General features: G+C 44.5%; 1 protein-coding gene across 1 annotated transcript in view; it reads left to right on the top strand.

Moving 5' to 3' along the window:
• Nucleotides 1–20,651, top strand: part of pcdh15b (protocadherin-related 15b) — an 843,531-nt gene that overhangs the window by 696,347 nt on the left and 126,533 nt on the right. The window contains exons 26-27 of the mRNA XM_068053265.1: nucleotides 745–854; nucleotides 10,224–10,364. Of these exons, the coding sequence (XP_067909366.1) occupies nucleotides 745–854; nucleotides 10,224–10,364 (251 nt within the window). The remainder of the gene's footprint in view (nucleotides 1–744; nucleotides 855–10,223; nucleotides 10,365–20,651) is intronic.

A 20,651-nucleotide genomic window follows, 5' to 3' on the forward strand; every position in this document is an offset into this window, starting at 1 on the left:
ATTATTCCTTTGCATCTTGGGCTTGAAGCTACTTTATCATGTCAATCAATTCTTTCAAGGCTCGAACTTTCATTAAACTTAGGTAGAAATACCAATTCATGCAGTTGTCCAAGTTTCACTCTAAGGACTTGGTTATCACTCGGTGAAAGAAACAGCTTTCTCTAGTTTCTGTTACAGCTGTCCCTCTCTGATTCAGTAAGTGATTGAAATGGAAAAAGGTATAGGATATATTTTCACTTTTGTTGGTGGTTGAAAGAGGCAGTAGCAGATCTGTTTGCTGTTATACACACAGTACAATTTTCCCAAATCAAGTAGGGTTTATAACTGACAGCTGATCCTCTACACATTCCTGCACCTCGTTCTGCCACAGTGAAAACTAACCCATGGTCTTAAAAAAGTAAAGAAACGTAATTTTTTAATATATCTTCTCTCCATCAACAAAGACAAGCTACCTACCAGCACTGCCTATAAAGATGAGTAAGGTTTAACTTTATCTACCACTTTAATTAATGTGAAATTGTCCTTTCAGAGTTCAAACTGATTTGAACTTAAAGATCAATGAGTGGGCAATCTATCAACCAGTTCCGATAAAAGACCAAAGTGAGCGTGCTCACCTAATATATTGCTGGGCATTTGTAATATTTAATAATAAATGTTAGACTTTCATTGTAAAATTTGTTTTGTATGACTTTCATTGATTTATTGCTATTTTGCTCAAATTAGGACATTTTTCTTACCTTTCAGGTCTTCACCTGTAAGTGAAAGTGCTCCAGTAGGAACTGCAGTTGTCACTGTAACTGCAGCTGCTATCAATCAAACTGTAGTGTATTCAATTATAGCAGGAAATGATGGCGGTAAGGACATTTTTGAGATGAATAATTTTGTGTAGTTTGTGATTTTGAAGCTCAATTATTCAATCTTATCTGTCTTAGTATGATTGCAGCTCATGACAAGCCATGTAATAGTTAACTTGTTATAGATAAATATATAAAATGAGCAGCAAAACTAAAAGTTGGAAGATAGCAAATTACATTATCAAAGGTTTCTTTTTATCAGATATATATGTCATAACACATTTCTTGTATGCATATATTTACCTAGTGTATAATGTACAACTTGATCTGCTTTGGTATATTCCCATCTGCACATCTGTTATCATAATATAAGCTCCTCCCTCTTCCAACTACTTAAGTTTTTTTCATTCATTCATGGGATGTGGGCATTGCTGGCAAGGACAGCATTTATTGCCAATTCCTAATCACCATTGAAAAAGTGTTGGTTAGTTGCCTTCTTGAATCACCGCAGTCCATGTGGTGTAGGTACACCCATAGGGTTGTTAGGGAATTTTATGATTTTGACCCAGTGACAGTGAAGAAACGGTGATTCATTTCCAAGTCAGCATGGTATTGTTGGAGCTGGACTCATCCAGGCAAGTGGAGAGTATTCCATTATACTCCGGGGGAATTTTACGCTCTCCCCTGCGGCGGGTTTGGATGCGGGGAGAGCATATAATCGGGTAGGATGGTGGGGGCGAGAGCCCCTGCCACCTCCACGCCTCCGCCAAAATTAGGTCCGGGGCAGGAAGGCTTGTGAACCGCCTTCCCGCCTGGTGCCAATTGAGGCCTTTAAATGGGAAATTAATGCCCAGTTTAGGGCCTCATTCCAACTCAGCCACAATTAGCTGAGCAACAGGCGGTCCTGTCGCCGCATGGAAGCACAGCAGGAAAAGCCATGCGGGCTGCTTTCCGGCTCTGTGGGGGTGTGGGGTGAGGGTGACCCTAGTTAAAAGGCAGTCAGTGCATGGACACGGGACCCAGCATTGGGAATGGTGGGGCCTGCTGATAGCCACCCCACTGCTTTTGCTGTCAACCCCCCCTACACCCACCTCCACGGCAACCCCCATCCTGCGAGACCCCTCCTGCTATGACCTAACTGTGGCCTGGGTCCTGCCCTGCGCCTGGGCCTCAGGTGGATGCTCCACCGGCAGCAGCCACCACCTCCGCGACGGCACTGCATAGTTAAAGAGCTGCTGGCCTCTGATTGGCTGGCAGCTCTCAAAGAGCGGGGCATCTGTCGCTGGGGTCCTTGATCCTGTGGAAGGTATACCACTGTCCAGTTAAGTGCCTAATTGGCACTTGCCACAGAAGAGGCAATGCGGGGTTCTCGGTGTCGCTTTTGCCAGTGTCGAACCCCCATCTTCAGATAATATCCCAGCCCAGACTTGTGCCTTGTAGATGGTGCACAGGCATTTGGAACTCAGGAGATGAGATACTCGCTGCAGAATACCAGCCTCTGACCTGCTCTTGTAGCCACAGTATTTATGTGGCTGGTCCAGTTAAGTTTCTGGTCAGTGATGATCCCCAGGGTGTTGATGGTGGGGGATTCAGTGTTGGTAATGCCATTGAATGTCAAGGGGAAATGGTTTAATTCTCTCGTGTTGGAGTTGGTCGTTACATGGCAATGCAACTCTAACAATCAGTACATCCCTCACACCAGCACTCCCCAGCCCTAGAACAGTAAAGAATACAGCTTCATGGAGAATTGTCTCTAGTGTGCCTCCTAACCAATTCATTTTGTTCTATTTATTCACTGCCACAGATTCTGACTCAAACAGCTAGGTACCAATAAGCAGTCAGAAGCCACATATAAAATGCAGGCAACTGAATTGCTCTAAAGATCCAATTTTAGTTCTAATTTAGTTCAAATGCCAAATCTTAAACATGCACTTGTATGTGCACAGTATATGTGCATAGTTAAGTATGCTATATAATCTGCTTTTATCATATATGAGACTGAATCTTCAGGCCCAGCCGGGGGCAGGAACAGAGGAGGGCATGGCCCGAAAATACTGGTGCCGGCCAACGTGTCAGTTTGGAGACACCATTCATGGCAGCGACAATGTTCACCAGGATGGTGCAGCGATTCTGGTTGCCACTCAATTAAGGCCAATTAAAGTTATTAAAGAGCACATTACAAGCTCGTTAAAGGGGGAGGTTGAGATTTTCATGGGAGCACCTGGGTTACATGCACTGTCTGTTGCTGACCAGTTGAAGGGAAGCAGTATAGCGTAGGGAGCCAGTCATGGCCACCCCAGGGAATTACCCTGAACCCATAAGTTAGTGGGGAGGAGGGGGCCTTGATCTTTGGAAAGGAGGTGCCTCTGGCACTGCACAGGCAGTGTGGGCAGTCAGTTCTTGAGCCTTGAACAGGTCATCACCCCCACCCCCACACCCCTGGCATCATTGGGCAGAAGAGTTGGGGACAAGTTTGCTAATCACAGAAAGGTGGCCACATGTCCAAAAGGAAGGCTGCGGCGGGCAAAACTGTCTGATTTTGGGCCTGGTGCATGGGCAACACCCTCCGCAGGAAGGAAGGAATCCCGAGCAGCAAGAGAGCAGAGGAGAGGAAAGAGGGCAGGAAGGCAACATAGGCCATACCCTCAACATAGGATTTACTGCCGAAGATGGAGCTACCTGGAGATGACTGAGACAGGTAGTGGTGTAGTCGTATTGTCCCTAAACTAGTAAACCTGCTATCCAGGGTATTGCTCTGGGGAGATGGGTTCAAATTCCACCACAGCCGAAGGTAGAAATTAAATTAGTAAAGCTGGAATTAAAAAGCTAGTCTAATGATGGCCATGAAGCCATTGTCAATTGTTTTGGGGTGGCACAGTAATGCAGTGGTTAGCACCGCAGCCTCACAGCTCCAGCGATCCGGGTTCGGTTCTGGGTACTGCCTGTGAGGAGTTTGCAAGTTCTCCCTCTGAGCGCGTGGGTTTTCGCCGGGTTCTCCGGTTTCCTCCCACAGCCAAAGACTTGCAGGTTGATAGGTAAATTGACCATTATAAATTGCCCCTAGTGTAGGTAGGTGGTAGGAGAATAGTGGGGATCTGGTAGGGAATATGGGATTAATGTAGGATTAATACAAATGGATGGTTGTTGGTCGGCACAGACTCGGTGGGCCGGTGTCAGTGCTGTATCTCTCTATGACTCTATGACCTCGCAGCACTAGTCAGCATGCCCTGCCAGAAGCCATCAAAGTCACTGTGGCCTTGGACTTCTTCACTTCTGGCTCATTCTAAGGATTAACTATGAAACTTAATGACATCTCAAAAATGGCTGCACACCATTTCATCTCGCTGGTCACTGAGACCTTCTTTGCCAGAACTGGACAGTGCATTCATTTCAAGACAGCAGAGAGGCAAAGAGGACAATGGCTTTCAGCTCCATCACTGGATTCTCCCAGGTGCAGGGCATTCTTGATTATATCCATGTAGCTGTCAAGGCACCAGCAACTGCCCAATCAGATTGATCAACAGGAAAGGTTTTCATTCCCTCAGCACTCAACTGGTCTGTGACCATAACAAGAGCTTCCTCCATGTGTGCGCTCGCTTTCCTGGCAGCTTCCATGACTGTTTCATCCTCCGGCATTCCACGCTGCCTCAGATCTTCACTCCAACCCCCAAAATTCATGGATGGATCCTAGGAGACAAGGGATATCCCTTGAAGAGATGGCTACTGACCCTTCTGTGGGAGCCCCAGAAAGAGGCACAAAGGTGATACAACCAATGTCACCTGCTCACTAGGTCCACCATTGAGCAGGCCATCGGGCCTCTCAAGCGATTGGTTGGGTGGCACCCTGCAATACCCTCCAGTAAGGATCTCACTCATTGTGGTACTCTGCTGCATTCTCTGTACTGTGGCCTCCAAAGCAGTGAGGCCCTGGAAAGAGACAGCTCATTGGAGGAAAAGCAGGAGCAGGAGGCGAAAGAGGAGGAGGAAATGGAGGTGCCGGGAGATGACGCTGAACAGAGAGGGACTGTGAGTACACAAAGAGGTGACAGGGAATGGCTCAGGGCACAAAGGGCTCATGAAGATGCCATGAATGTCAGGGATCGTCTGATTCAGGAATGTTGCAAATGTGCCCCTCTGACCCAGGTTGAGGGGTGGAGCATGGAAGGAAGTCTGAGATACCTGTCCTAACACATACATGGAAGATGTTCCAGGCTGCAACACATACATGGAAGATGCAGCCTGGAACATCTAATCACTGACTGCCAATGACAGAAACACATCTGCAAAGAGGCGTTGCTCTCACCCTGGAGGATCCCATTATCTCTTTCACCACCACATACTACTTCTCCTGTCACAGCAGAAATAAAAGGGGTCCCAGATTTGTGGCTTAACGTGTCATCATCAATACAATGCAAAGAGAGGAAAACAATAGATAGAGACAAGTACACACCCCAGTGACCTACTTAGTGCTCTGCTTCCCCTCAGGTGCTGTGGAAAGCTTTGGCACACTCAACAGAAATTCTCCCTTAAGAAAACCGGCAGCCTCAGTGATGGCTGCCGTGAGGAACCTAAATCAGTCCCCACTTCATCTGACCCACCTCCATTCCTGCCCCATGGGCTCTAATTGGACAGGGAACCTGTCTCCATATCAATTAATGGCTCACCCACATGAAAATCATGACTAATCAGTTTCCCACTGGAGACAGGTTCGGGACCTGACTCCTGTTTCCTGCCTCCAGGGGAAAATTCAGCTCATGATTTTAAAGGACATTATTTAATATGGCATTACATTTGAAGGTCTTTGTGTTATATCATTTCTATTGCAGTTCAGTGAATGGCACTATTCTTGCAAATAGAAGTTATCTTTCATGCATATTCATCAATGTTTAATGCATTGCCACACCAATGTGCTGTCCAATTGCACAGAAACATATAAAATAAATTAAACAAAACAACTTTAATAATGTATAGATTATATAAATCTGCTGCAAGACCCAGGATCATTGAACTACCACTTGCATTCGACTCAAAACTGAATTGCAATTATGGCTAATTTTGTTTGCTATTTACTTTGCCATTATTTATTTTATTTATTTATTTATTTAGAGATACAGCACTGAAACAGGCCCTTCAGCCACCGAGTCTGTGCCGACCAACAACCACCCATTTATACTAATCTTACATTAATCCCATATTCCCTACCACATCCCCACCATTCTCCTACCATCTACCTACACTAGGGGCAATTTACAATGGCCAATTTACCAGTCAACCTGAAGTCTTTGGCTGTGGGAGGAAACCGGAGCACCCGGCGGAAACCCACACGGTCACAGGGAGAACTTGCAAACTCCGCACAGGCAGGACCCAGAACTGAACCCGGGTCGCTGGAGCTGTGAGGCTGCGGTGCTAACCACTGCGCCACTGTGCCACCCTATGTACCTGATACTTTTCTTCGGGTTTTTTTGGGATCCAGATAAATATTTTCATGACCATGTGTATAAACTAATTTTAATTTTGTGAACCCATCCAGTTTCTTTACATTGAAATCAATGGCATGAACACTGAGCTTTATAACAAGTGGATGATCTGCTCCACTGTATTAGTCCAGGTGGAGAAAGTGACCATCTACCACTATGTATTTCTGTTGATATTGTTTATCAGTTATCCCTTGATGTTCCCTACAGATATCAGTAGAAGCATTAGAATATATTAGGAGTTTCAACTAAGTAAAACAATTATTTTTACTTAAATATTAGAAGGAAAATTTTGGTTTCCATGGATCACCCTTCTGCTATAGACTGTATCCAATCTTGATTTCAATGGAATTAAAATTGAGTGGGGGGTGGGGGGTGGATGGTTCTACAATCTGCAGGCAAATTGCTCTGCTATATTACTGTCCAGACAGTGAAGTCAAAAATTACTGCTATACATTTCATAAGCAGTTTCTTATTTTGCAAGGTAATAGGTTCAAGTGATATGTTGCAAAATGATCTCAAGGAAGGCTTTCGAATTTAGGGAATAGATGAGTTGTGCATACAAAGAGGGTGAAATTTTCTTGAGCTCCTGTTCTGCATCTTAGCTCTAATCAAATAGTTTCTGTCTTCATAAACCTCAAGCACATTATCCTTTTCCAAGGGCTGTAACAGTATAGAGTCATAGAGCCATAGAGTCATACAGCATACTTCCCACTTCTTTCTTTACCTGGTTTTTTCTAGATATATTGTAACCAGGAATGTTAAGTTCCCATTCATCCCCTTGTTTGAGCAACATTTCTGTTATTGTCACTATATCATAACCCCTTGTGATAATTTGTGCCTGCAGCTATCCACCTGACTGTCATGATCCATACATTTATGTACTTGAATTCCAAACCTGCCTTAGTCTGCCCTATCTGATCCGTCTTATTTCTGGACTGCTCTTTATTATAATGCTTTTTGTTTCTCCTAGTCCACAGTGTCTTGTTTCTCCTCTCTGGTGCTTAATCCTGGATTCCCTCTCCCTGGCAAATTAGTTTAAATCATCCTCCACATCAATAATTAACCTTCACACGAGGACATTGATCCCAGTCCTGTTGAGGTGCAACTGGTTTTCTTTATACAGGTCTTACATGCCCCTGAACTGCTCCCAATGTTCCAGGAATCTGAAATTTCTCCAGCCGTGCATTAACCTGCCTTATCTTTCTTTTCCCATACCCACTATTGCGTGGCACTGGGAGCAATCCAGAGATTACCATCTTTGAGGTCTTGCTGTTTAGATTCCTCCCTAGTTCCTGAAACCCTATCTCAGGACATCAATCTTTTTCTTTCTTATGTCATTGTTTCCAAATGGACTCCTACTTCTAGCTGCTCCCTTCCCACCGCAGAATGTTCTGTACCCGTTCTGTGACATCCTGTACCCAGGGAGGCAACACATCATGTGAGACCCACATTGGTGGTTGCAGAAACGCCTGTCTGTCCCCCTGACTATCGAATCTCCTATGAGCATTAGATTTTTACTCTTCGCTGTGCGCCCCTGTGCAGTCATTTGCTCTAGGCTGCACTCCCCCAAGGCACTGCCACCCTCACCAATACTCAACATGAAAACTGGTTTGTGAATGCCAGTCTCCCAGAGGATTCCTGGACTGTCTGTCTCTTCTTCCTAACGTGCCGGATGGTCACCCACTTACTACCCTCCCTAACTCTCTGTGGCTGTGGGGTGACCACATCTTGGAACTTGCAATCCAGGAAAATGTCAGCTTTCCGTACGATCATCAGTGACATCAGCCGTTCCTCAATCTCAGAAACCGTGAGCTTCAGTTTGAGCAGCTGAAGGCACTTCATACTCACTAGATCTCTCCCTGTCCCCTTAAACTGAACAGGTCTCTTCTGCTCCCTTCATACTCACAGGGTCTCTCACTCTCCCTTTACGCTCATTAGGTCTCTCCCCTCACTCTATAATCACCGGTCTCTCCCTCTCACTTTATAATCACCAGGGGCAGAATTTTAACAGCCAAGGGGGGTTGTGGTGGGGGTTGGATTGGGTGCAGGTGTGGTTTAAAACCTCAAAAAGTGGCTTCGGATCAAAAACCCAACATCCTGCCCACTTCAGGGTTTAACCAATGCACATTTGGAGGTGAGTGGGAAACCTGTATGGGCCTGTTAGGTAATTAACTTCAGTATTGAAATAGGCAATTAATTGTGAAGTTACCCCAGCATTCTGGCTTTAAAAGCCAGTGCACGCCTTTCCTGAGCTGTTTGAAACTCACCAGGGTCAACAATGTGAGAGCACAGCGAGGAGATATTGTTAATTGAAACTGAAAGTTTGGAAAGCCTTTAAACAGTGAAACTGGATAGCTGCTGGGCTGCCTGCGTGAAAGTTTTGTGTTCGCAGGACTTGCTCATAGAGCAAGATTTCACTGCTTCACAGGTGACTCCCAACTTTCTGGACGTCATTGCACCTGCCTTGGACTTTATTCACCTTGATCTGATCTTCCCTGCTGTCAGCCTTCCCTGCAGCGTGAGAGCATCTTCTGCAGCTCTACTTTGGACGTCTGATGAGGAACAAGAGAAGCAACAAGACCAACACCTTCAGCACCAGCTGCCTTCTTCTCAGCCACATGCCCCTCCACTTGACAAAAGCAGTGGATACAGAGATCCAGCTTGAAGGAGGTGATACTCTGAACACAGGTTCTGCAGGCAAAGGATCAGCTTTCTCAACATGTGTGAGCATCAGTGTCTTAGGAGGCTCAGGTTCTCATGGCAGGTTGTTGCAGTTCTCTGCTGCCTCCTGGAGCAAGATGTTCTCCACTGTGGACTCGGTGTGGATGCATTGCCAGGCTATTGGGGTGGCTATCACTGGAGGGCCACCCTCCCCACCACTGCCACCTGCCCCACCCCCCACCCCCAGCTCCCCGTCCCACCGGTTCTCTGTCTCTCCCTGGAGCTGTGCACTCTTTTCTGCAAGGGGAGAAAACAGAGAGTTATGACTGAATAATGGATTGAGTGGAGAGGAGGAAGTGACACCAATTTTGGAAAGTGACTATGAGGCATGGGTGTGAGATGTCAGTAAGATGAGGGTGAGTGTCAGTGTTGACTGTTCAGATGAGGATGTGAGGAGGTGCCTGGAGAGAGAGGAATGAGTGGAGCTGCAAGCTGTGTTGGTCCGAGGGATGCTGTGCAGGAGAATGCTGGGGAATTCAGAGGGTAGGGTTGATACCTTAAAGTGGGATGCCACTCACATTTCCCACCCCCATGAGGTCATTAAACCTCTTAGGCCACTGTATCCAGGTTAGAGGGACCACACTTCCTGATTGGTTTGAGAGGCTAACCTCTTCCTCCCATCCTTAGAAAACAGCACTTCATTTCAGTTCCTCAGATCCCACAACAGGAGCTCCAGGAAAGAGTCAGAGACCCACAGGGCAACATTCCCATGTCTCCTTTCCATTCCTCGGGAAGCTATCTACTGCTCAGACATTCTGACCCCTGCTGGGGATCCTTTAACTATAAATCGTTTCTTTGACAGATATAAGTCGTCATCACGCCCACACTCTGTGATAGGTCGGGAAATCTGGAAGTGGGATGCTAATGCCATGGCCGAGTTAAAGAGCTACACAAAACCCATTTCAATAACAAATAGGTTCCCGACCTGCCGCTGCCCATCCCACCCCGCTGCGAATGGGTCTGTTGTATGAAATTCCAGCCAAGATCTCTCCCTCTCCCTTTATACTCACCAGGTTTCTCCTACTTTGTTCTCTTACTGTGCATTTAACATGCAGCATCACTAACATTAGAGTATTTGATGACCAAAGGTGAAAGTTTGAGAATTGGGAAGTGCTCCTAATGTGAATTTCTCTTCTGCAACATCTTAAAACAAGTCAAAAAATAATTCAAATGATTATAATCCGCTGCTGTGTTATTATGTGAATAACATATTATGCATTTCTTGTTACAGAAATATTTAAGATCAACAATCGCACAGGAGTCATCACAACAAATAAAGCGTTGGACTATGAATCCGTAAAAGAGTATGAAATCAGAATCCAGGCAGATTCATTGCTGTTCTTCAGATCGAACCTCAGGGTTCCTTCAAGAAGTAAGTCAAGATGGTTACTTCTTGATTTTTGTTTCGAACTTAAATTGTTATAGATTGGTCACTGGATTGCATTAAGTAGTGATGAAGTGTGGAGGATAATTTTCTGAATGAACACTTCCAAACTTCAGGTAACTTCTTGTTTGAAAAGCGATCCAAAAATCTTTCAGCCTTCCTATGCTCATCAGTGACACCAGCTGCTCCTCAACTTGAGACACCCTGAGCTTGAATTCGAGCAGTGAGAGGCACATTCTGCAGACATGGATGTTCAGGGTACACAAAGCATTCTGGAGTTCCCACATGGCAGAAGGCTTGTTTCCCTAAGTGATGGCACTCGCTGCCTCAGGGGAGTCTTGGAAATAAGACCTCAAACTTTCATTAGGCTGCTTATTTTCATATGCAAAGAGCCTAATGCCTGTTTCAGGCATGGGTAATAGATGCCTATTTTTTTCCTTTCCCAGTGTGGTAGGTTGGGGAGCATCCATGCATAAATTTGTGTGCCCTCCTCGCCCACCATATTGAGAGCTTCGTTGGCCAGTCAACACCCAAAATGTAGGTCTGTGCAAGCAACTTTATCAACCCACATCATTGGTGTTTCCATGTAATATTGGCTCATAAAACTCCCACAGACTCCATTTTGCCTTCTCTTCCACAATTCAGGTACCAAAATGCAGTGTTAGGATTGTGGACAAATATGCGAAAGCAATGTGGTGAAGAAGCTTGCAGACATCTGGAAGTGCTTACCTAAATTGACTATTGGATTATTGCTTGACGATCGAGCTGTATATTCATTCGAGAGAATAATCTATAAAAATCTAAAACCATTGACTAAATCACTAAACTAAATCAATAGTTTTGCAGGAGAAGCTTATTGCATGAATCGTCCTTGCATAGTGCTGAGAACTGAATGCTGGCACAAATGTCATCTTAACAAGTAGTTAAATATTGAATTGCAATTCTCTGGTGTTCTTAAGGTCTTCCACCTTTTATTCAAAGCGTTTGAAAACTTTACCTCCCCAAGGACCAAAATATCAAAATGATAAAACAGTCCATTAAAACTACAGTATCCTTATTACATTACTATGACTGGAACTTGGACTAGAATAATCTCTTTGTATAGTGACATTGAGTCTGTCAAAAGAGGCAAATTTGTGTATGTTTTTAAAAGGAATGTAGAAAATTATGCAGCATGATCTGAGTTTTGCATCTCCACTTTTTTTTGCCTGTGTAGCCTTTATATTTCTGAAGCAATTGTTAGTTCATTTAATTGCTTCACATTTTTAATTTTTGGGGGGGATTTTGTTTTATTTTAATTTATTGCAGGAAAGAATAATATCACATGGTATTCTCCATATGGGAGTGCTAGGAGGCAAGCTTCCTCCAAGTATTTTTCAGTGCGTTTAAGCGAGCTTCAGATAAAAAAATAATATAATCACATTGACCTTCTTCTTCTTTGGCCTCCTTGTCTCGGGAGACAATGGGTAAGTACCTGGAGGTGGTCAGTGGTTTGTGGAGCAGTGCCTGAAGTGGCTATAGAGGCCAATACTAGAGTGACAGACTCTTCCACAGGTGCTGCAGAAAAAATTGGTTGTCGGGGCTGTTACACAGTTGGCTCTCCCCTTGCGCTTCTGTCTTTTTTCCTGCCAACTGCTAAATCTCTTCGACTCACCGCACTTTAGCCCCGCCTTTATGGCTGCCCGCTAGCTCTGGCGATCGCTGGCAACTGACTCCCACGACTTGTGATCAGTGTCACAGGACTTCATCTCGCTTTTGCAGATGTCTTTATAGTGGAGACATGGACGGCCGGTGGGTCTGATACCAGTGGTGAGCTCGCTGTACAATGTGTCCTTGGGGATCCTGCCATCTTCCATGCGGCTCACATGGCCAAGCCATCTCAAGCGCCGCTGACTCAGTAGGGTGTATAAGCTGGGGATGTTGGCCGCCTCGAGGACTTCTGTGTTGGAGATACAGTCCTGCCACCTGATGCCAAGGATTCTCCGGAGGCAGTGAAGATGGAATGAATTGAGACGTCGCTCTTGGCTGACATACGTTGTCCAGGCCTCGCTGCCATAGAGCAAGGTACTGAGGACACAGGCTTGATACATTCGGACTTTTGTGTTCTGTGTCAGTGCGCCATTTTCCCACACTCTCTTGGCCAGTCTGGACATCGCAGTGGAAGCCTTTCCCATGTGCTTGTTGATTTCTGCATCGAGAGACAGGTTACTGGTGATAGTTGAGCCTAGGTAGGTGAACTCTTGAACCACTTCCAGAGCATGGTCGCCGATATTGATGGATGGAGCATTTCTGAAGTCCTGTCCCATGATGTTGGTTTTCTTGAGGCTGATGGTTAGGCCAAATTCATTGCAGGCAGCCACAAACCTGTCGATGAGACTCTGCAGACACTCTTCAGTGTGAGATGTTAATGCAGCATCGTCAGCAAAGAGGAGTTCCCTGATGAGGACTTTCCGTACTTTGGTCTTCGCTCTTAGACGGGCAAGGTTGAACAACCTGCCACCTGATCTTGTGTGGAGGAAAATTCCTTCTTCTGAAGACTTGAACGCATGTGAGAGCAGCAGGGAGAAGAAAATCCCAAACAGTGTGGGTGCGATAACACAGCCCTGTTTCATGCCACTCAGGATAGGAAAGGGGTCTGATGAGGCACTGCAGTGCTGAATTGTGCTTTTCATATTGTCATGGAATGAGGTGATGATACTTAGCAGCTTTGGTGGACATCCGATCTTTTCTAGTAGTCTGAAGAGACCACGTCTGCTGACGAGGTCAAAGGCTTTGGTGAGATCAATGAAGGCAACGTAGAGGGGCATCTGTTGTTCACGGCATTTCTCCTGTAGCTGGAGAAGGGAGAACAGCATGTCAATGGTCGATCTCTCTGCTCGAAAGCCACACTATGCCTCAGGGTAGACACGCTCAGCCAGCTTCTGGAGCCAATTTAAAGCGACTCGAGCGAAGACTTTCCCCACTGTGCTGAGCAGGGAGATTCCACGGTAGTTGTTGCAGTCACCGCGGTCACCTTTGTTTTTATAGAGGGTGATGATATTGACATCGCGCATGTCCTGTGGTACTGCTCCCTCGTCCCAGTACAGGCAAAGCAGTGTGTAGAGTGCTGAGAGTATAGCAGGCTTAGCACTCTTGATTATTTCAGGGGTAATGCCGTCCTCCCCAGGGGCTTTTCTGCTGGCTAGAGAATCAATGGCATCACTGAGTTCCAATTTTGTTGGCTGTACGCCCAGCTCTTCCATGACAGGCAGAGACTGTGCTGCACTGAGGGCAGTCTCAGTGACAACATTCTCCCTGGAGTACAGTTCTAGGTGGTGCTCCACCCAGCGATCCATTTGCTTGCGTTGGTCAGTGATTGTGTCCCCTGATTTAGATTTGAAGGGGGCGATCTTCTTGATGGTTGGCCCAAAAGCTCTCTTAATGCCATCATACATTCCTCTGATGTTTCCGGTGTCTGAGGCCAGCTGAATATGACTGCACAGGTGTTGCCAGTAGTCATTTGCGCAGCGCCTGGCTGTTCTTTGGGCAGCGCTTCTGGCTGTTTTAAGTGCTACGGATGTTAACTCGCTGGGGGCTTTCTTGTAGTTCAGCAGTGCAATGCGCTTAGCGGCTATGACAGGTTCCAGCTCTTCAAAATGAGATTGAAACCAGTCTGCATTCCGCTTCACATTGATCTAGGTAGACAGAAAGGGCTATTATAGACAATTCCTTCAGTTTGCAGCTGAATACAATTTGTGGATTAATCTTGGTAGTGATTGATCCCAGATCAGGCAATTTTTGAATGTAATTTATAATATAGAGTTTCTCAGCATTCTCAGAATGACACCATTGAGGCACTTAATTGTTGCCTCTTTACGAGCATTTGCTCCATCTTTCTTTCTCACCGACCTTCTTGTTGGGGGCTTACTTCACTGATCTCCTTGTCCCACTCATACCATCTAACGATGCCACCTTGAACTCTGCCAGCAGCCAACAATTGCCACACCTCTCTGCATTTCCCTTCAGAATGATCATTTACTCACAAAGAAGGCCCTTGCTTTCCATGATTTTACTGTGGATGATTGGATGAACATCCTGGCTTTGACTGAATCTTGGTGCACAGCCAGTGACGCTGTTCCCTGTTTTGAAGCCTTCTTGTACTTTTTAACAATGGTCCCGTCCAAACCAGCACAGTGGCAGTGTGGTCCTTATCACCAAATCACATTTTGGTCTTTCCCTCTACTTATCTTGTACTTCCTCTCCTTCCTCTCCACTGAGTGCTGCTGGAAGGTACAGAGTGTGAAGAAGGGAGGTTGGTAAGTGAGTGGATTTTAAGGGTTAATCTCTCGGAAGTCTAGTTTTTGTTTTGTTTACATTTAGCAGTTAACTGAAATTACTGTTTAAGTTAAGAGGCAAGTTAAGTTTCTTACAGTTTTAAACAGGAGTATACAAGCTCTCTGAGAGTAGCTGTAGCTACTTAATTAGGTAGCCAGCTTAAACTGATTTCTGAGCTCTAGAAGAGCTCTAGCAAAGCTGGCACAACATTGTTTTCAGAGACTATAAATTCAGGGGAATCTCAGTGCTATTTGTCTGCACTGAGTGCTGCTGGAGGGCACAGAGTGTGAAGAAGGGAGTTTGGTAAGTGAGGGAGTTCAGTAAGGAGGAGAAATATAAATGAATTAAGAGAAAATAAATTTAACTAAATTAACGCAATAAAGATGGCAAGACAGGTGATGTGTCACAGCTGCAGTATGTGGGAGCTCCTGGATGCCATGGCAATCCATGGCAATCACATCTATGGTAAGTGTCTGCAACTTGAGGAGCTTTGGCTCAGAGTCATTGAGCTGGAGGCCGAGCTGCAGACACTGTGATGCATCAGGGAGCGGGAAAGTTACCTGGATACTTTGTTCCAGAAGGCAGTCACATCCCTTTCGGATAGGGTCATCTGTTTTGATCAGTGGTCAGGGACAGGAGGGTGTGACTACGAGTCAGGCAGGTATGGGGATTGTCATGGTCCTGTCGTTTTTTTTTCTGGGAATATGCAGTTTGCTTTTAAGGCTTGTAAAGGATCAGTACTGCTTTAAGAACCAGCAAGCCTCAGGAGTTAAGGAAAATGCATTTTCAGTTGCCATTGGATACAACCATTTGGAGACTGTGATTCAAAGGGTGCATTCTCGTTACCATGAATATAGCCACTTGGAGTGAGTATCAAGTGATACATTTGTTAGAATTTAATTTTGAACTGGCTGTTGAAGACAGTCTGTTCTAACAGAGAACCCAGACACAGCTGGTGTTGGCACCTGAAAAAAGAGCTCTCAGCCATTTAAGCTGAAGGAAGGGAATTTTAGTCTGTTTAATTATTATTATTATCTCTCAAAATTCTAAAAAAAACGTCAAGCCAAAACGGAGATTTCTGATAATTTGAACTGAAGGAAGGGAAGTTAGACTGTGACAATCTTTTATCCCTCATCAACTCTAAAGTCAAATTGATTCATTTAAAAAGTGTTTGCAAGTTGTTAATTGTTGAAATTCGCTGGAGAAGGAAAGCATCACTTACTGCTGGAATTAGACCACGGACTGTTCTACTGTGGAAGAACCTTTTTTCCATATTGGACGGCTGTGAGGACTTCAAGCAACATTAGACTGTAAATTTGCAAGGACTCTAATTTTTTCTATTTTAAATGTTGTTTATATCTTCATAGTGTTTTAAAATTTTGTTTTTCTAATTAAACAGCTAATTTGTTGATTTAAAGACACCTGGTTTGGTTAGCCTCATTCGATGGTACAATTTGCCTGGGTCTTTCTTTAATTTGGAAAGTTTAAAATGATATGTTAGGCGATCTGTGGAATGACGGGATTGAATTAACAGTGCATTTCTCCCACCACAATCAGAATTGTATATTTTGATTGGGGGCTTTGACTGGAGCGGTCAGTCATAACAGGATTGACAAGGTGGGAGTGGAGGAGCCTCAGCCCTTTGCAATTGAGTGACAAGTTCGAGGTTCTTGCAGCTTGTATGGACAAGAGCGAGGGCTGTAGTATGGATGAGCAGACTGACCATGGAACCATTGTACAGGAAGCCGTTCAAGTGGGGGGAGCAAAAAGGAAAGTAGTGATAATAGGGGACAGTATAGTAAGGGGGATTGGCACTGTTCTGTGCAGCAAAGAGCGAGAGTCCAGAAGGCTGTGTTGCCTGTCCGGTGCCAGAGTTCGGGACATCTGCTCAGGGCTGGAGAGGAACTTACAGTGGGGTGGGGGGGAGGATCCAGTCGTCGTGGGCCATGTAGGTACCAACGACATAGGCAGGACAAGGATAAAGGTTCGGCATATTCAGTATGAGGAACTAGGCACCAAATTAAGAAGCAGAACCTCAAAGGTAATAATCTCTGGATTATTGCCTGAGCCATGTGCAAATTGGAGTAGGGCAAATAAGATTAGAGAAATGAATGTGTGACTCAAAGACTGGTATGGTAGAAGTGGGTTCCGGTTTGTGGGACACTGGCACCGGTACTGGGAAAAATGGGGGCTGTACTGTTGGGACAGTCTACACCTGATTTGTGCTGGGAGCAGTGTTCCAGCGAGTTGTATAACTAGGGAAGTAGAGAGGGTTTTAAACTAAATAGCGGGGGCAAGGAATCAAATTTGGGAAGATGAGGTAAATCAAAGAGTAGAGACAAGGCAAAAGGGAAAGGTATTAATATGGGAAATGATAAAGAGACTGTGACAGGAAGGGATAGAGAGTACAAATCTAAGAGTAAATCAGCAGTCAAGACTGGATGTTATAAAAATAATAAAAGGATAAAACTAAAGCCTCTGTATCTGAATGCACGTCGCATTCGAAACAAAACAAATGAACAGATAGCGCAAATAGAAATAAATAAATATGATCTGATAGCCATTACAGAGACATGGCTGCAGGATGGCATAGATTAGGACCTGAACATTGAAGGGTACATGACATTTAGGAAGATAGGAAAAGATGGAGGGGTGTCTCTATTAACTAATGATGGTATTATCACAATAGAGAGGGATGACCTAAATTCAGGAAACCAGGATGTAGAAGCGGTTTGGCTCGAGATGAGAAATGATAAAGGCAAGAAGTTATTCAACGGAGTGGTGTACAGCCCCCTAACAGTAACCACATGGTAGGACAGAGTGTAAAGAAAAAAATAATGGGTGCCTGTCAGAAAGGTATGGCAATAATCATGGGGGATTTTAATCTATATATAGATTGGAAAAACCAGATGTGCAAAGGTAGCCTAGATGAGGAGTTCATAGAATGTTTTCGGGATAGTTTCTTAGAACAGGGCGGTACAGTGGCGCAGTGGCTAGCACCGCAGCCTCACAGCTCCAGTGACCCGGGTTTGATTCTGGGGACTGCCTGTGTGGAGTTTGCAAATTCTCCCTGTGACTGCGTGAGTTTCTGTCGGGTGCTCTGGTTTCCTCCCACAGCCAAAGACATGCAGGTTGATAGGTAAATTGGCCATTGTAAATTGCCCCTAGTGTAGGTAGGTGGTAGGAGAATTATGGGGATGTGGTAGGGAATATGGGATTAATGTAGGATTAGTATAAAATGGGTGGTTGATGGTTGGCACAGACTTGGTGGGCCGAAGGGCCTGTTTCAGTGCTGTATCTCTAAATCAATAAAATAAATAAACAGCACATTCTGGAGCCAACCAGAGGGCAGGTTATAGTAGACTTGGAATTGTGCAACAAGTTAGGATTAATTAATGACTTCATAGTGAAGGCACCCCGAGACAGCAGCAATCATAGTATGCTTGAACTTTACATTCAGTTTGAGGGAGAGACAAGTGGGTCTAAGACTAGTATTTTAAATTTAAATAAGGGCAATTATGAGGGCATGAAAGCAGAACTAGCAAAGTAGGTTAAGCCAAACGTTAATAGAGATGCAGTGGCAGACAGTTAAGGGGATATTTCAGAATACAGAGAATAGATATATTCTGACAAGAAAGAAAAATTCCAAGGGCAGGACCCACTATCCATGGTTAATTAAAAAAGTTAAAGATAGTATCAAACTTAAAGAAAAAGCATATAATTGTGAAAAGATAGGTTGCAGGTTAGAAGATTGGACAGAATATAAAAAAGCCGCAAAGAACGACTAAAAGATTGATAAGGAAGGTAAAATTAGAGTACGAGAGAAAGCTAGCAAGAAATATAAAGACTGATAGTAAGAGTTCCTATAGATATTTTAAAAAGAAAAGAGTTAACAAAGTGAGAGTTGGTCCTACAGAAAGTGACTCTGGGGAATTAATAAGGGAAAATAAGGAGATGGCAGATGAATTCAACAGGTATTTTGCATCAGCCTTCACCATAGAGTATACAAGTAACATTCCAGAATTAGCTGTAAATCAGGAAATGGAAGGGAGGAATGAATTCAAGAAAATTACAATCACCAGGGAAGTGGTACTGAGCAAGTTGTTGGAGCTGTAGACTGACAAGTCCCCAGGTCCTGATGGACTTCATCCTCAGGTCCTAAAAGAAGTGGCTAGTGAGATAGTTGATGCTTTGGTTTCAATTTTCTGATATTCCCGAGATTGGGGAAAGGTTCCATGAGATTGGAAAATAGTGAATGTAACTCCTTTATTCACAAAGGGAGGGAGACAAAAAGCAGGAATCTACAAGCCAGTTAGCTTAACATCTGACTTAGGGAAAATGTTAGAAGCTATTATTAAAGCTGTTATAGCAGGGCACTTAGAAAAATTCAAGGTAATCAGGCAGAGCCAATATGGTTTTATGAAAGGGAAATCATGTTTAACCAATTTATTGGAGTTTTTGGAGGAAGTAACATGTGCTGTGGATAAAGAGGAACCGGTGGATGTACTGTACTTAAATTTCCAGAAGGCATTTGATAAGGTGCCACATCAAAAGTTATTGTGAAAAATAAAAGCTCATGACGTAGGGGGTAACATTTTGGAATGGATAGAAGATTGGTTAGCTAACAGGAAACAGAGAGTAGGCATAAATGGGTCTTTTTCTGGTTAGCAAGATGTAACCAGTGTTGTGCCACAGGGGTCAGTACTGGGGCCTCAAATTTTTACAATTTATATAAATGACTTGGATGAAGGGACCGAAGGTATGGTTGCTAAATTTGCTGATGACACAAAGAAAGGTAGGAAATTAAGTTGTGAAGAGAACAAAAGGAGGTTACAAAGGGATATAGAGAGGTTAAGTGAGTGGACAAAGATCTGGAAAAAGGAGTATAATGTGGGAAAATGTGAAATTGTCCATTTTGGCAGGAAGAGTAAAAAAGAAGCAAATTATCTAAATGGTGAGAGATTACAGATTTCTGAGGTGCAGAGGGATCTGGGTGACCCTAGTGCATGAATCGCAAAAGGTTAGTATGCAGGCTCAGCAAATAATGAGGAAAGCTAACAGAATGTTATCTTTTATTGCGAGGGGAATTGAATACAAAAGGGGAGGTTATGCTTCAGCTATACAGGGCATTGGTGAGACCACAGAGTACAGTATTGGTCTCCTTATTTAAGGAAGGAGGTAAATGCGTTGGAAGCAGTTCAGGGAAGGTTTACTGGACTAATACCTGGAATGGGCAGGTTGTCTTTTGAGAAAGGTTGGGCAGGCAAGGCTTGTATCCGCTGGAGCTTCGAAGAGCAAGAGGCGACTTGCATGAAACATATAATCTCCAGGACATCACTGCAGGAGTTCCTCAGGGTAGTGTCCTAGGCCCAACCATCTTCAGCTGCTTCATCAATGACCTTCCTTCAATCATAAGGTCAGAAGTGGGGATGTTCGCTGATGATTGCACAATGTTCAGCACCATTCGCGACTCCTCAGATACTGAAGCAGTCCATGTAGAAATGCAGCAAGACCTGGACAATATCCAGGCTTGGGCTGATAAGTGGCAAGTAACATTCGCGCCACACAAGTGCCAGGCAATGACCATCTCCAACAAGAGAGAATCTAACCCCATCTCCCCTTGACATTCAATGGCATTACCATCACTGAATCCCCCACTATCAACATTCTAGGGGCTACCATTGACCAGAAACTGAACTGGAGTAGCCATATAAATACCGTGGCTACAAGAGCAGGTCAAAGGCGAGGAATTCTGCGGTGAGTAGCTCACATCCTGACTCCCCAAAGCCTATCCACTATCTACAAGGCACAAGTCAGGAGTGTGATGAAATACTCTCCACTTGCCTGGATGGGTGCAGCTCCAACAACACTCAAGAAGCTTGACATCATCCAGGACAAAGCAGCCCGCTTGATTGGCACCCCATCTACAAACATTCACTCCCTCCACCACCGACGCACAGT

The sequence above is a fragment of the Heterodontus francisci genome, chromosome 20, assembly GCF_036365525.1.
Source record: "Heterodontus francisci isolate sHetFra1 chromosome 20, sHetFra1.hap1, whole genome shotgun sequence".
NCBI classification, from domain to species: Eukaryota; Metazoa; Chordata; class Chondrichthyes; order Heterodontiformes; family Heterodontidae; genus Heterodontus; species Heterodontus francisci.